The sequence below is a fragment of the Varanus komodoensis genome, unplaced genomic scaffold, assembly GCF_004798865.1.
Source record: "Varanus komodoensis strain SLA01 unplaced genomic scaffold, ASM479886v1 scaffold5, whole genome shotgun sequence".
Taxonomy (NCBI): Eukaryota; Metazoa; Chordata; class Lepidosauria; order Squamata; family Varanidae; genus Varanus; species Varanus komodoensis.
The window spans coordinates 32853894-32870112 of NW_025336087.1; the positions used below are offsets into that span (position 1 = coordinate 32853894).

At 40.4% G+C, this 16219-nt stretch overlaps 1 protein-coding gene across 1 annotated transcript in view; it reads left to right on the forward strand.

The window, feature by feature from the left end:
- Positions 1 to 16219, forward strand: part of HSD17B4 (hydroxysteroid 17-beta dehydrogenase 4) — a 70558-nt gene that overhangs the window by 26537 nt on the left and 27802 nt on the right. Inside the window, exons 12-17 of the mRNA XM_044446242.1 lie at positions 1791 to 1897; positions 3397 to 3633; positions 6022 to 6073; positions 6685 to 6756; positions 7336 to 7439; positions 8338 to 8403. Coding sequence (XP_044302177.1) covers positions 1791 to 1897; positions 3397 to 3633; positions 6022 to 6073; positions 6685 to 6756; positions 7336 to 7439; positions 8338 to 8403 — 638 coding nt within the window. The remainder of the gene's footprint in view (positions 1 to 1790; positions 1898 to 3396; positions 3634 to 6021; positions 6074 to 6684; positions 6757 to 7335; positions 7440 to 8337; positions 8404 to 16219) is intronic.

A 16219-nucleotide genomic window follows, 5' to 3' on the forward strand; every position in this document is an offset into this window, starting at 1 on the left:
CCTGTCTAGTGTTAGGTTAGAAGGCGGTGCTGACCGCTTTCCTTAAGGTGGGATACAAGTGTAACACACAATTGTTTGCACAACGAAACGTAATCCTGCATGGAACTGAAGCAATTCTTCAGGCAGGGTGACAAGAGAGAAGCTTCTGGAGAGCACTTTTCGGACCAGCTGGCTATGGCAGCCTCTTCCCTAAATGCCAAGGGTTTTTTTTTTTTTTGTCTAGTAGGGAGCCACCTGGTTACTTTGCAGGTTTGTAAGGTCCAAAAGCTCATGTCCTACAAAGAACTGCAACTAGCTTGCAGCTGCTGGGAGAAGGCTCCAACAGAAGAGCACCACATAGATCCATTGTATCCATTCACAAAGCCTGGGGCTGCCCTGATTGAAAGAGATATTGCAGATACTTTTATACAAACAGCCTGATACAAAAATGACCATTGTAGTTTCTGTTGAAGAGATATATAAAACAAAAGATTTTTTCTGGTTTGAAGTGGGATAGCAGATACGAGAACTAAAAAGTGGTAAGATCTTAAAAGCTGGGCGGGATGGGGATGGGGATGGGGGGAATAACCTTGCTAAAATTATGCCTAGAAGGCCTATGAATATATGAATGTGTTTACCTGGCACCAAAAGGACAGCAAAGTAGTTGCTTCACTGATCACTGCTAAGAAGTCTTTCTCCCTGCTAGCCCACCTGGTTTGTGATATGCTAACCCTAGAGCCGCAGAACAGGTCTTTGAGGAAGCTTGAGAGAGTAATTTATTTAAAGATGTGGAAGCCGTGTTCTATATGTCTACTGAATCAGCAAGATTCAAGCAAGTCCCACTGAATTCAGCAGGATTGTTCCCAATAAGGGCATATAGGATTGCAGCAGTGGTGAATTCTATAGCTTGAAAGCAGGGCTGATTTTTAATAATATTAAGTAATGAACTGATACTTTATTTAGATGTGCTCACTGTAACATTTCTAACATAATGTGTAGGGGTTGGTTATTTTTACTTGTCAAGCTGATTACCGCCACAAGGCACTTAAATTTCAGACAATTCATGTAATCCAATTTGCTTAGTGTCTCGGATGGAGAGACTAGGAGTGTGACCTTGCATATAACATAAATGACTCAGTCTGCTCAATTGCTAAAATATCACTGTAAATCTCATGGCAGTGGTGGGAATGTCATTTCCTGTGCCAGGCAACAGGCGGTCAGTATCAAGTGTTGTAGCAGCCCTTTTACTTATTTTTCCTGTTTTTGTACTTCTTGTGAAAATTAATACAGAGCAGAAAATACTCACAAGGAGAAGAGACCAAAATTATGTAATAGACATTAAAAAAAAATAGATTGTCATCCTTAAACTGAAAGAGTGAACTATTCAATTAAAAGAGTAATTTGATCCTGAGAAGCAGTGGATGGTCTCCTATATATTTGACAAGCACATCATCACCAGTCAGCATGGCCAGTTCTGATTGGCAGTAATGGGAGTTGTAGCCCAACATACCTAGTTGGTGAAGGCTGCCTTATATGCTTATTTTAGATAAGGAATCTGGGTTTTTTCCCAGTTTAGCAAAGCTACTGTATATATCTTTTGGGCTCCATAACAGATAAGATTTTAAGAAATGTGTAAACTCGCAAGAACACTGTAAATAAATCAGGTTAAGAAGTGTTTCTGAAAGTCATGTTGAAGTGCCATGTTGGTGTTTGGTGGTGGCAGCAAGTGCTTCTAATTTACTCAGGAGGTAGCTATGGAAATGTTATTTTCTTTTAATGGCTTCAAACTCATTTGCGCTCTCTCTTTCCAGAATCAGTCAGCATGCTGAATGACGTGCTAAGTCAAATAGAATCTCCAGATGTCTCTCCAAATCCCACTAGCTACAGTGCCTCAGCATCCTCTACAGGCTTTGACCCTGTAAGTAAAAGTGCTTCTACAAGGTACTCAACTCGAAGACATCCCATTGCTTGAAGCCAGGAAAATCTACTGTGACATATAAATCAGAAGATGCAGTGTACTGTCTCAAAAGGTCAATTTAAAATTGTGAGCTAGAGGAGAAGAAAATGGGACTGCCTTTCTCCCACCCTTCCCATGCTGTTGTGTAAAATAATGTTCACACCCAGTCAGGCTAGAGAATCTCCTGCTTGGAGCCTAGAAAGTTCAAACATACTTGTTCTCTTTCCAAAAAAATAAATTCAAATAAAATATTGCTTCTGCAAAGACATACAAATTCTAGCATTATGATTTCATATGTATATTCACTGTGCCTGTGTCCTGCAAACATGCATTTGAAATGAAACAGACATTTTGAGGAACAGAGGCATTCGGTACTCTATGATTTGCATATTATAGGCAGTCTCTTTACATTTTCCTTTGAAATATATGATCGTGGGGGAATTTAGGGTAAACATATAACAGCTGTAAGAAAATCTAATTGAGAATCAATACATACTATTCAATCTGCATCTTTAAGAGATTTTTATATCCCGTCTTATTTATTTATTTTTCGATTTATATCCTGCCTTTTTCCTCAAAGGGCTCAAGGCAGCTTACATCATTCTTCTGCTCCATCTTAGCTCCACAACAACAACCCTGTGAGGTAGGTTGGGCTGAGAGTCTGTGACCGGCCCAAAGTCACCCAGTTGACTCCATGGCTGAGCGGGGACTAGAACCCAGATCGTCTGAGTCCCAGTCCCATGTTCTTAACCACTACGCCACACTGGCTCTCCAGTTCTTAGGGTGAACTGAAAATGCGATGTTGGTTTGTGGCTGCTGTGCAGATTCAGCATGTATCTTGCATGAACTGCCTAATAACACCAGAACCAGATATCCCTGTGTAGCCCTGCGCAAGTCCCCTCCGCCCCCCTCTGGGGGATCCCACAGCCCTCCAGAGAAGACGCTTAAGGCATATAGGAGTGGCTCCATGCAGTTACCATGTTCTCTTGGCAGGAGGGTTAGTTAAATAACACCTTATATTTTCAAATAGATCATGCTTGAAGATATAAATATTTTCCCAGGATAATGGTCTTAAAATATTCCTTTGAATTATTGAAATCAAGCTACTTTGTATGCTTAGTTGAAATCTAAATCTGGACTGGGGTAGGGTTCTATCTTGATTTTTGAATATGATCATACTTTAGTCTTTCATTACTTGTAAACCTGTAAAAATTCTAGGTGATAACATTGATAGAAGCATATTGATTTATACACAGTTGTGTTCGCTGTTTGTAGCACATAGTCTGAGAGAGAAACCCTCCTCTCTCTTCCTCTTCAGAAAAGCATGCATGTCTGATCAGCTGGAGGTGATACTCATTCACCAGTGGTGATAGTTTATTTGCAGTTGATAATAAGCATGAGCATTTGGAATATAGCGGCTAAGCAGCTAAACTATGTTCTCCTGTTTTCAATATTCACAGGCAAAGGTTGTTGGCCAGAAGTTGCCTTCAGCTGCATACGAGTACACTCCTTTGCAGCCCATCTTGTATGCACTTGGCGTAGGCATGTCAACAAAAGATCCAGACCACCTGAAATTCTTGTTTGAAGGAAGTGAAGAGTTTTGTTGTCTTCCTACTTTTGCTGTTATACCTGCTCAGTCTTTCATGATGGATGGTTCATTGGCTGGCATTCCAGGACTCAATATTGAGTTTAATAAGGTAAGCATGCCTCCGTACAGCTGAATTGGTTTCATATTCACATAGTCCATAGCAGTGGTGGCGAACCTATGGCACGCATGCCTTAGCGGGCATGCAGAGCCCTCTCTGTCGGCACATGAGCCAAGTCGCCCCTGCATCACCCCTGCAGCCGAGCATTGGATAACAGCGCACATAGGGGCCATGTGCATGCTTGGAAAGGAGTAGTGGCGCCAGGTGATGATGTCACGAGCTGCAGCTCATTAGCCACAACTCGTCTGGGCTTTCACATGGCCGGTCAGTGCTCTGCCAAGGAGATATTTGCTTGCTTGCTCTCTTGCTTGCTTGGACTTGGTGTGAGTTTTAATACATTCGTTTTTATTAACACAAGATTTTAGCTTTGAGTTTTCTTATGAAAAATTGAAATTTGATATGTAAGATTTAGCAAAGAGATGTTCTAATTAAGAGACTGAGATTCTTTTAATGTTGTGCCGTCCCCCTGGCATATTTGAATCTACAGCGTCATATTTAATTGTTCATGAAGAATTTACGAAAACAAGAGCAAGGTTATATATATATATTTGCTTGGACTGGCTGTGATTTTAGCAGAAGCTCCCACAAGGTAGGAAATGTGCTCAGATGCCTTTTTCAGAGCAGGCCAAAAGCTGGTGGTCAGTGCAACATGGCCTCCTCGCACTGGTGGTCAGCAAATTCCAGAGGAACCCCTGCTGAGAATCACTGCCATAGATTGTTGATTCAAGGGATATCCAATTCTTTAGTGTTAACTAATAGTGTTAGCTATTTTTGGTATAGGGATAGATTTGTATTGGGTGCTTCATTTTTTAAAAAAATTATTGCAGTGTTGGCATTTGCAGCTTTGGCACTCGGTCTCTAAAAGGTTCGCCATCACTGGTTTACAGTGTGCACAGCTAGTATGGCACAGAGATTTCATAATGGGGTGGACTTTTAGTCAGCATAAAGGGTATGTATTTGTATAAAGTATGGAGCCTTGAAATGAAACAACACATTTTTCCTTAGTTGCTCATTCCTTTAGGCAGCGCATACCACTAAAGCTTTGAGCATTGCCAGAAGTTAGAACTTTGTTGGCCCCAACTGAGTCTACAGCAGTTATGTGGCAGGTTCCAAATGCCAAGTGGAAAGCTGTATTTTACAATATTATCTCCTCAATATTCTTGCAAACTGATGTCAATCATGATATATTTTACTGGGCTAAAGAACAAAGAAATTGAACACACTGTGCTGTACATGCCACATAATGGATGGGTTCAGACAATGCAACAAGCCATAGTAGCCTTTTTTACCATTGCTGATCTGTTGTGTTGTCCAAACCCATAGGCTATTTCACCATAGTAAGTTTGTTCTTCAGAAACCACAATTTGAAACTAAAGTTTGTTCTTTGGTTTCTCTGTACTATCATGGCTTTTGGTGGGGGTCATGGTTTCCATGGTCCTAGCGTGCAACTACCACAGAATCCCCAGTAAAGAGTGGCAACTGCATGAGCCAATCCTGCCATCTCACCTCTCTGTGTAAGCCAATCGGAGAAGTAGACAACCCAGGCAGGAGTTTGGGATTGAAGTTTAGGCACAGGGGCTGCTTGAGTAGATGTCAACAGCAGAAGGACTGCGCAAGCAAAATGGAAACCGTGATAACATAGAAATCACTTGATCATTTGTTGGGTAGGTCATGGTAAAGAATTGTGAAGTATGGTTAAGCCATTCAGGGTTACTGGTTGTGTTGTGTGACCCCAGCTAGTGTTTCTTCCATGATGTGGGATGCCTGGAGAAAGCCTCAATAAGCTTCCAGCATCTTTCCAAAGACACCTGCTTTCAAAGATAAAAAACAGAGGCAGGAGGGCATAATGGCAATAATGAGGTGCAATTGTCAGAAAAATTAACTAAGATTAGCAAGAAAGAAAGAGGGTGTGAGTTAAGCAGAGAACTCTGTAGAAGTCTTGGAAAAGATGTGGGCAGGTATCTAGCACTATTGCCACTTAAGACTCCGAAAATTTACAAGGCCGTAAAAAGCGAATAGCAGACAGTACCAATGCATTGTTACTTTCCTTGCTTAACAATAGGCCAGAACAGATTTCTTTGGGTGGAGAGTGAATGGTGAACTTAAATTTGAGGCTTCTGTGCTTTGTTCTGCATTTTCAGAGAAAAATGGTGTTGTTGTTAACTGAGGGCCTCCTTTATCCATACAGCAACATCAGGAGAGTTTGTATTAAATTTGTTATGGTATACTCGTATGTGTTTAGCGTAATAATTTTCTTCTCTAATGCTATCTTCTGCTGCAACCATAAAAATAAATTCACTTTTAGTTGGGGGATTTAAGAGACAGCATAGCAGTAGAGTGGTGGTAAATTCAGTCAATGGTACTGATGTCTTTCTACAGATACTACATGGTGAACAGTATCTGGAACTGTATAAACCACTGCCAACATCAGGTAAGACTGCTTACCTAATTGATCTTTTAGGTTATATCTATCTGTCCATCCATCCGTCTATTTAAAACTTTTATGTACTGTCCCTTCACTGATATCTCGGGACGGTTTACAACAACAGCAATAAAATAAGATAAAGAAATAAAAGTAGCACAACATCCAATAATAAATATAAAAACCACAAATTAAGACAATGAATAAAATAGTGGGAAAATAAAATTATCTATCTATCTTATCTAGAGAGAGAGAAAACACATTGCTCAAGAGTGCAGTCTTTTTTGCTTTTGCCAACAATAATGATAGTTCTTCATGATCTCTGTGAAGGTCCACATACAGGGTCTGAACCTTCCTGAGTGGCCCTCTGAAGACTGTAGATCTCTGTCCAGGGAGCTGGCTCTCATATCCCCACCCCACATATTATAGTGCAGCAGACTTTAAAAAAATGAGCACTTCCCACTCAGATCTCAGCGTTTGGCCAGCTGAACAACTTTATTGGCACATGTTTTTGGAATACGTACTTTATCAGTGAAACCGTTGGGGTGTATGTAAGTATGTAAAGTATTTCCATTATTTTTTATTAATTACCTGCTACTGAACTTTCTTTTGGATTATAGGAAAATTAACTTCAGAACCCACTATTGCTGACATCCTTGATAAGGGCTCCGGAGCACTTATCCTCTTAGATGGTAACTGCCTTGTTTTGTGTTTTTGGCAAATGGTCAGTCTCTAAAACTGAAAGTAATTTCCTAACTCTGCCATTTCAGCACGAGTCTTGGTAATATTTATTAAAATCTTACCTTGAGCTCAATGTTAGTATTACCTTGCTATATATCTAGAACTGTAATATGTGAGATAGTCCTGATATTTTGGCAGCCAAGGTAATTAGCTAAAAAGCAATTGTTCTGTATGGGTATATTCTGTTATTGTAGGCTTAGCATTAAAGAGCTCTGTTCTTTTAGATCAATGATTTCTTGGAGGCTATTTTCTGCCCTGCCAAGTACATATCACATTTATAGATGACTGTGTTTCTGCAGCTCAGAAGTCAAAATTACCTATAGTTCATTATGCTTATCAAGACACCTAACTTTAAGCAACCTACCTAAAATAATTAGACCTGGTAAATTAGGGTAACATCTGTCAAAGGGAATTGGACTTCTAGTAAGTGTCTTATGTTATTGTAAAACCTTCTATTTTCAAAAAGGAGTACATTTCTGGAGCAGTTAAACTAAATTTACTTGTTTCTCCATGTTGTCTTCCTGTCCTAGTCTACACATACTCTGGAAAGGATCTCCTGTGCTATAACCAGTTCTCTGTCTTTGTGATTGGAGCTGGAGGTTTTGGTGGAAAACGGTCATCTGAGAAATCTAAGGTAATCAGGAAAGCTCTATGCTGGGTGATGTCTATATGTATTATTATGTGAATTAGAACTGCATTGCTAATTGCTTACCGGTTACAAAACCAGAAACAGGCAAGCTCCCACTCCTTGTTTTGTGATGTAGCGGTGAACTGCAGGGTGCGGTGGCGGGCAGTCAGGATGGCTGGTAGCAAGGCTTCATAATTAAGGCCATGGATGTTTCCAAGCATCTTCAGCATTCGTTGCCTCCAGGGGGGCATGGGATTCAGCTAGTAGGCATGCACGCATGCGTGTACACACACACACACACACACACACACACACACACACTTTGGAAGGATGAACTATAAGAAAGAAAGGAATGGTGGCTCAGCAAAGCTCATAATGGCGTATTCTGACCATCAAAGCAGCTTTGAGGTAGGAGGGTTTGTAGTGGCTCAGGAGTTCCCAATGATGAACATTTGTTTCCAAAGCCCTCCTAGTTCTGAATGTTGATGGCATCTCTATACAAGGCACACATGCATTGAATCTCTTATGATGGAAACACAGTGTATATTATTCTTGGCATCACTCTTAAACATGATCACAAATAGCAGGAAATTAAAAAACTTTTGTTTATATACCTGGAAGGAAAAAGCCATAGATTATATATGTGTGCAGCTTTTATAACCACATAATCTAGGTAGCCTCAACAGCACTAGTTCAGCACTGGTTTCCACTGGCCCCTTGAAGTGAATATTACCTCAGCCAAGGGGCACAACTCCTGTGCCTAGTGATGCGTGGGTTTTAGGGTTCACACCCTTTGTATGCAGTTGAATAAAATTCAAAGTATGCAGTCATAAAGTGTGGCATGGTATTCTGCCAGTAAAAGAAGATTGCAGATGATGAAGATGATGATGATGTTTATTTCCAGGTCACAGTAAACCTACCCAACAGACCACCAGATGCTGTAGTCACTGATACCACTACAGTAGATCAGGTAATTATTGTACCTTCAAATGGGAAATAATGCTATATTTAAATATTCCTGTGGGGTATTTCCAGCCCATGCTATGTTTTGAAATATTGGTTTTGTACTGAAGCTGGAAGTATGGATGAAATTTAAGCTTGTATATGCATAAGCCATATATAATTCTGCCATTTGATAGCTAGTTACTTGAATAAATGCAATGCCTTGGAATTTGTACAATGCCACAAACGCAAACTAGTTTTGACAATGCCTTAGGAAGAACTGTTCAGAACCTTTCTTGTTTAAGCATCAGATATACTTGGGCAGAGTTCATAGTCTTAGGTAAAAGTATTGTGCAAAGCAGAAGTAAATATGCTGTTAGGAGACTTCTGTTCAGCACATGACCATTGGCTGTGGGGTCCTTTAGGTCTTGTCCTTCATGTTATTTTGTGTGTTATTTTTGTATAGGTAAAATGGCTGTTGGAGCTGTTCCAGAATTTTGTGATTTGGTGCCCTTGGTATCCTGATGTAATGAAAATTTTCCTTCCCTTTGCATCCAAATCCAGGGAAGCTGTTTAAGTTCTAAATTAGCACCTGTAATGGTTTGTAGGAGGACAAGCAGTTTGTAGCTTTATCTAGATGAGATGAAGGCATTCCTGGTCAGTTAAAACACAGATCTAGGAGTAGGGATTCAACATGTACTAAATGGGGTTATCCTTTCTTTTGCTATTTGGGTATAGTCCTGGATGATTTTCAAAATTGAGATGCCCAGCTTTGTTGGTGACTAGGAGTGTGTTTGCCCAGCTAACACTAGTGCACCAATCGTGCACACTGATCCTGATCTGGCCACAGTGATACGCGCCTTTGTTACATCTCATTTAATCTACACTAATGTACTCCATAAGGCACTGCCTTCGAAAAGTGTTCAGAAATGTCAGCTGGTCAGAAAGGGCCAGTGGAGGGAACACATGACTGATGTGTTAAAAGAGCTCCACAAGGTTCACCCACTGATCTATTTCTAGCATAATTCAAGTGTAGGCTTTGGACCAGTGTACTGGAAAGACCACATTTTCCCATGTGAGTGGGTCCATGCTTTAAGATACTGAGGGATAGGCTCTTCTCTCAGCCTTGCCATCATCAGAGTCACATCGGATGGAAGCCCAGGGGAAAGCTTTCTCAGTAGCTGCTCTCAGGCTCTGGAACTTCCTGTCATGGGAAGCCAAGAGAACTGTACCTCAATTATCCTTACGCCAGCAGGCAAACACATTTTTATTTAGGCAAGATTTTTGCTGAGGTACTGATGCTCATTTAAGCTGATTTGCAGCTGACGTAGGTTTCAGTCTGGTTGGTGTTATTTCCCACCCCTCTTTCTATTCTTGTGATTATATGTGACGCTTTCTTTGGAATGTGTTTTCATTTGTTTTATTTATAACTTAGTTATTTTAGTTGTATTTTGTCATTAGACACCTTGAGCACTAATTTTAGTGGAAAGGCAAACTAAAATAGAAAATAAACAAATGGCTCATTTGCCATTTTTCTCTGCATCTCTTGTTTTCCTCCCAAAACTTAACCATAGGGCAATCTTCTCATTCTCCTCTACCCAAAACCACGCATAAGCTATACGTTTCCTTCTTCCCCAAATTCATTTTCAGTGGTCCTTCCATATAGAATATCTCCATAACAGCTCTCATGGCTGACTTGGAAGAGAGATAGGATGAAGGCAGGAATGGTGAAATTCCTTTTGCATGCAGGACCCTGAACCCTGTTCTGTACCCATCTCTTAGACAATGCCCCCTACCTTGGAGCTCCTTCTGCTCTCTACTTTGCCTCTTGTCAGCTGTACCCATCTTATGACCCATAGCAGCAGCAGTAAAGTCACCAAGCTATTTTTCTTAGCAGTGCTAGACAGCAGAACTGAAGAATCCCAAGACAAAGGGCATGCTGCAAGAGCATAGTGCAACATGCTTCAGAGATAGTCTACATAAGTACATGGGAAAATCCTTGCAGTTTCCCGACCTCCTCTAACATTCTGACGCTTGAGACTCTTGTGTACTTCTGAGAATGCAACATGGTGATGGCAGCTGTCCTCACAGCCCTTTTGTAGAAGACTATTCATAAATAGGCCAATCTATGAAGCCAGAGGGTGAGATTTGGCCAGTTAGGCTTGGACTCACTAATCTCAGATTCTGAATGTTTGAACATAACTTTCCAAATAAATGCATGTTTCTCAATTCCAAGGAAGGTCCGTGTGCCTTTCTTTCCTTTTGCTTCTCCTTATTACTATTTGTCTATATTTCTGTTTCTCCTTAGTAAAATGTGCACTGTTTACTGCCTTTGCTACCATAAATTTTTGAGTAAAATGGAAGTGCTGACAGAAGATCAAAACCCAACTCCAAAAGCATTTAAATTGTTAACAATTTATGGATAGATGAATCAATCAATTTCAGCACCACAGGGGACACTCCATGTGGCTATAGAGTTTTAAACTATCATCTCATTACTCTTGCCTGCCAATTATTGGATTGATGTTTTAAATCAATGAACAAAGAATTATTCCACTCAGGGATTAATCATACTATTGAAATATGCATTCTGTGACCTGTCTCTGATTGATCTCTTCCTATTAACCCCACCTCAAAGCCTATATTAAGAAACATCTTTCACTGGAGACCAAGGGAGAGAACTCTTCAGTAGTGATTTACAGTAGAAAGGAAATGATCATGTGTAGCCATTTGGCACCCTCCAAGTAGAGAAGGAAGGGCCGTGTCATTGTAATGCTTGGCTTCTGTGATATTCTATGTTTATCTGAGGAAATGGATTTGAAATGTAATGGAGTTTTAATGAACTTCAAAAGATGGTGTTCTTCAGAGCTGGGAATATTAATGCGGGTTATAATTGATAGTGATAAACCGAGATTTTCATGACTAACACTTCATTGATAGTTTGTGTTCTGTTATCTTTGTGGATCTTTGCATTCCTGAGTCTCATGCTTTAGTACTTTGTTCTGCTAATGTGGCAGTCTGACCTATGAAAGCTTATCTTGAGAAATGTGAGTCTCTGTTCATGTTTAGAAATTAATTGTGCTTCATATTTCAATATACCTGTGAATGTACAAGAATATGCATATCATGGAAGCTATGCTTGAATCTAGAAAAAAATGGCATTTCTAATACTATTAGTTGTACCCACTCCTGGCCACCTGTCAACAGAAGAAAAACCACTGGTGAGGATATTTCTCCTCCCCTGCAGTCATCTGCAGTCCCCAGAACTGCTGTGGACCATTCATGGGGGCCTTTGGAGCAGATCTGGTGCTCCTGTGAACATTTACAGGGAACAAAGGTTTCTGCTTCCAAAAAAAGGCAAAGCCTTTTTTGATCATAAAAACTCAGTTTTTCCCCAAAAGGTAGAGAATGGCATGCCAGATTGGATCTCGGGTTTCTCAACAATTTGCCAAGTACAGACATTTTCATATGGAAATTATTCAAAGGATGGTGTCCAAGAAGTCCTTCACCAAGGAGAATTTCTCAAGTCAGTAAAACTTACTGAAACTTAACTCTATCTTGCAGTCTTCTCATATCAGATGGTTCCTTCTGTTCACCTGTTGAACGAGCCTCCCATGATTCATGGACTCTCATCATAGAGCCTACATGTGGTCCTCTTGGCATTAAAAAAGCTCCTTTTGAACCATGCTTATCTGTACAGCATAGAATATTTTCCCAGGAAGTCTTTCTGGTAGCCTCTACTTCAGTACACAGAATATTAGAAGCAGAAACTCTTTCAATAAGCGAAGAGCTCTTCAGTGTTCAGTAAGACCCAGTGATCTGTGGGATGGATCTGACATTCATCCCAAGAGTTAGTACCTTGTTTCACATGTCTCAGGAGCTTGTGTTAACCTCCTCCTCCTTTCCTAATCCCTCACACCCACAGATAAATGTATCCAGTACTTGCCAATCCAGTGCTTTATTTATAGGTGTAGAGAAGACTCTGAGCCAAGCCTGTTTTTCACTCAGTCTGCACATACCTGGTTCTGTAGCAATGGACCTGTGACCTCAAGCTGCTCCTTCTGCTACAGGGCTCTGGTCAGTTACTCTTTCAAAGGTGGTAGCTGTCTTAACACTACTCAGCATGGGCTTCTGTCCTTCTTATGGTTTCTACTTGCCTTTACTTCTGAGATAGAGTCTCTGATAAAGCTGGCAAGGAGAAACCAAGGACCAGTAGAACACTTGAAGGTCTGTTACATGATCTCTGCAGTTTCCTTGGATCTCAATATCCATGTTCCATTCAGCAAGTGAAAGTCCCATGTTGGGTTTAACCCAATGATTGCAGGGTTTCCTTGACATCTGGTAAGATTCAAGATTCTATCAAGTGCACATTTGATGCCACTGTTTCCCCGAGCTTTTACAAATCCGCTCCCACCCTTCTATTCTTATCCTATTTCTATCATATTGCTGTATGCTTGTTTAAAGATTTGGTTATTCTGTTGAGCTGGATGCAAATATACTTCTTATTAAGTTGATACAAATAGCAATATTAAGAATGAGCAGACTGTTTCAGAGAAAAAGCTGCCACAGCCCAGTTCAAGACTACCTGGGAAACTATTGCCGTTTGATTCTCACTAGGGACATGGAGAGTGTTCAAGCCAAGCCCCTTTACCCCTTTACTTAATGCACATGATGGGGGTAAAACCAGGCTTCAGCTGTATTACAGACAGCATGGGGCTCCTGGTATTTCAGAAGAAGCAGGGCCCTTTCCAGACTACTAGGAAGCTCGGTATCCAACACTAATGGACCAGTAAGGGCAACAACAGAACTTGAAATAAAGAAGTGGAAAGTATATTTTAGCAGAAGCATGAATAAAATAAGTGCACACTAAATATTTTAAAAGGAGACTTGAAACAACATCCATGATTTAGAAAAATGAACACTCTGTGTATGTGAACATCAATTCAATTCTGTAATCTTGTGTTTGGTTTAGGTCCCCTTTTCAAACTCCTCTTACTGTTTATGTGGTTTCACGTAACCTCAGGGTGGGGTTCATTGTTATTTGAAAGAAACTCTGTATGTTGTTTCTTAATATTTCTTCTTACTCTTTTTAAATACTGCCATAGAGATGTATGTATATTGCTTCTCTAAGGGATAATAATTTATCCGCAGGTGAATTACCTCCTTGTCTAAGACATGCTTTTGTTTCCTTTTTCCTTATTTTCCTACCTTAAATGCCCTTTGAGCATTTTGGAGTTACACAAGATGCCCGACCTTAATTCACAGCATTGCTGCTTGTTAATCTAGCAGATAATCTCGTGGGGAATTAATCCTGTAAAGGGCAGAACTAATTCCATTTGGGTCACACTCGGTAATGTCCTGGGGTCATCCTGTTGACTACCAGATGATGGGAAAATACTAGGCCTTGAGGACTGTGTGGCCTGTATTCTTTTTCCTGCATCATGAGAGTCATCTGACAACCAAATTTATCTTTGCAAATTCCTTGTTCTCCTAGAGTCCCTCTGAAACTCTTTTAAATGCAAACATTTGTGGTCGACTCATTTTTTATGAAATTACTAGCAGCTTCTCTCTCCCTCTTGCTCACAACAGCATATTTATGCTAGATACAGCAAATGTTGCCTGAAACTTCAGGGAACCTCTTCATTACTGTCCTTGACATTAGATAAATTCATGCATTTTCAGGCAATGTATGCCCTTTTCATAATGCAGTGGAACGTCAGGTGTTTAAACTTCCCCCCTTTGTGCTAAGTACTGTAGCATAGGGACAAATAGCACAGTTCTAAGCTTATTTACAGAGAAGTCAGTCCTACCTGAATTTTGGGGAATTTAGTTTCCAGTAAGTATGCTTAATATGGAAAATAAATTTTTGAACTGTGAGTCATGAGGTTCCAAATTAGTCTCACCTATTTGCAAATGTCTACATGGCATATAGATGCTTTCTGCAATCTAGGTCTTTCCTTCTGCAGTGTTAAGGGCAGTACTGGACTACCTGACAAAGCCCAGTATGGATGACTGAGAACAGATACCAGAGCTTTTTCTATCTATAAACAGTTTTTCCTTTGGAATGTAGAAATCTTTATTTGTAATGGAGATCTGAGCATCAGTCGGTTGGACACAACCTCTCCATTGTACCTATCGCAGTGGCTTCAAGCACAAAGCATTTGCTGGCATAATGGATTTTCTGGGGATTCTCACAATAAATAAAAGCTCTTGAATACTTGATTCCACAGTGGCCAACTAGATGCTCATCTAAAGCCTCCAAGTAGAATGTGGGAGGGCAATAGTATTATTTCAGTCAAGTTCTTCAACAACTCATCTCCTCTATGGATGTGTAGAATTCCTTTTTAAGATCTCCAAATTCGTGGCCCTTACAGTATCTCAGGGAAATGAGTTCCATCGTTTTTAAGGTCTGGCATTTTGGCTTAAAGTGGATGGGGACATGCATGCCGGTCCCACTGCCTTTGTTTTCCACTGCACCTTAATTCAGACCTTGCTGTATTGAATCTGCAGTCTGAACATGAGAACTCCCTGCACTACTGGGGTGCATACTAGAGGATGAGCAGGTCAGCGTCTCTGTGCACAGACCTGTCACCCTACCCACTTTAAGCCCTCGCATGACTGGGAGATACTGCGAGTTGTTTTGCAAACCACCCACACACTGCAGTTTATTTGTGGGATGGCCTAAGTAGGTTGTGCAAATCTGCCCATTGTCTCACAAATATCTCTTAATCTACTGTTGTATTAATACCTCATGCTGCATCTAAGTTTCTAAAATATTTATTTGATTTTTAAGCAGCTCCGATACCTGCTGTTGCTGCATGTTACCTCTCTTCCCTGCAATTCTGCATCACTACATCAACTCCAAGTCTTTTTCTCATATTGTCTCAGTTCTTGATAAACAAAAGCAATGATTAAAATATACTTGTGACTGACATGCCCATTCAGCAGAACTGCATTACTCTTACTAGTAGCAGTTACTGCGACAGTGACAAAATTAAGAGCACCAAAAGAACCTAAAAGAATAAAATAATGTCTCCAGTGGAACTTGGCTGTGCACAGTTAATCTAATTCAGTACATTTTTAACCTTATCAGAGCCAATACCATAGAAGCATGCATAACTTGAAACCACAATTTTGGGTATTCTTACCCAGGCTGATGATTTAACCAAGTGCTGTATTGCTTTGCTGCTCTGGGGCATATTCTACTGCAAAAGGCTTATTTTGATGACATGGGGTTTGAATGATTGCTTTGTTAGAACAGGGAGGAAAAGGATGTTCCACTCGGAAGGTATTTGAACAGGAATGGCAGAGGCAAGAATTGCTCAGAGTTGGGACATGCATGGCTGATACACAGAATTTGACTCACAATCTGAAATATCAACTCCGAGCATTATTTTTTTGATTGGGCTGGTTCTCATGTCATCTTGGTGCAGTGGAGTCTGCTACAGCACTGCTACTTTCTGCAGCCCTAGATAAAATGAGAAATCCTGCAATCTGAAGTGGAACATTTTATTGTCTTAATCTGCCTCTTCATTATTTGATGTATTTTTAGATGATTTATATGCTGTCTTTTGGTTGTGATCATTGTCCTGGACAACTTACAAGATGGAAGAAAAGCATACATCATAAATTGCAGTAATATAGTAGAAACATACTAAAGAACTGAAAATTAGCAGCAAGGAACCATTGGCTCTCCCTCACTAGAGACATTCCAAAAGAAACTTGACAGCCATCTGAATGGGATGGTGTAACTTGGTCTAACCCTAACCCTGCAAGAGCAGGGGGCAGGACCCAGTGGCCTTTATGGTCCCTTCCAGCTCTACTATTCTGTGATTCTGTGACTA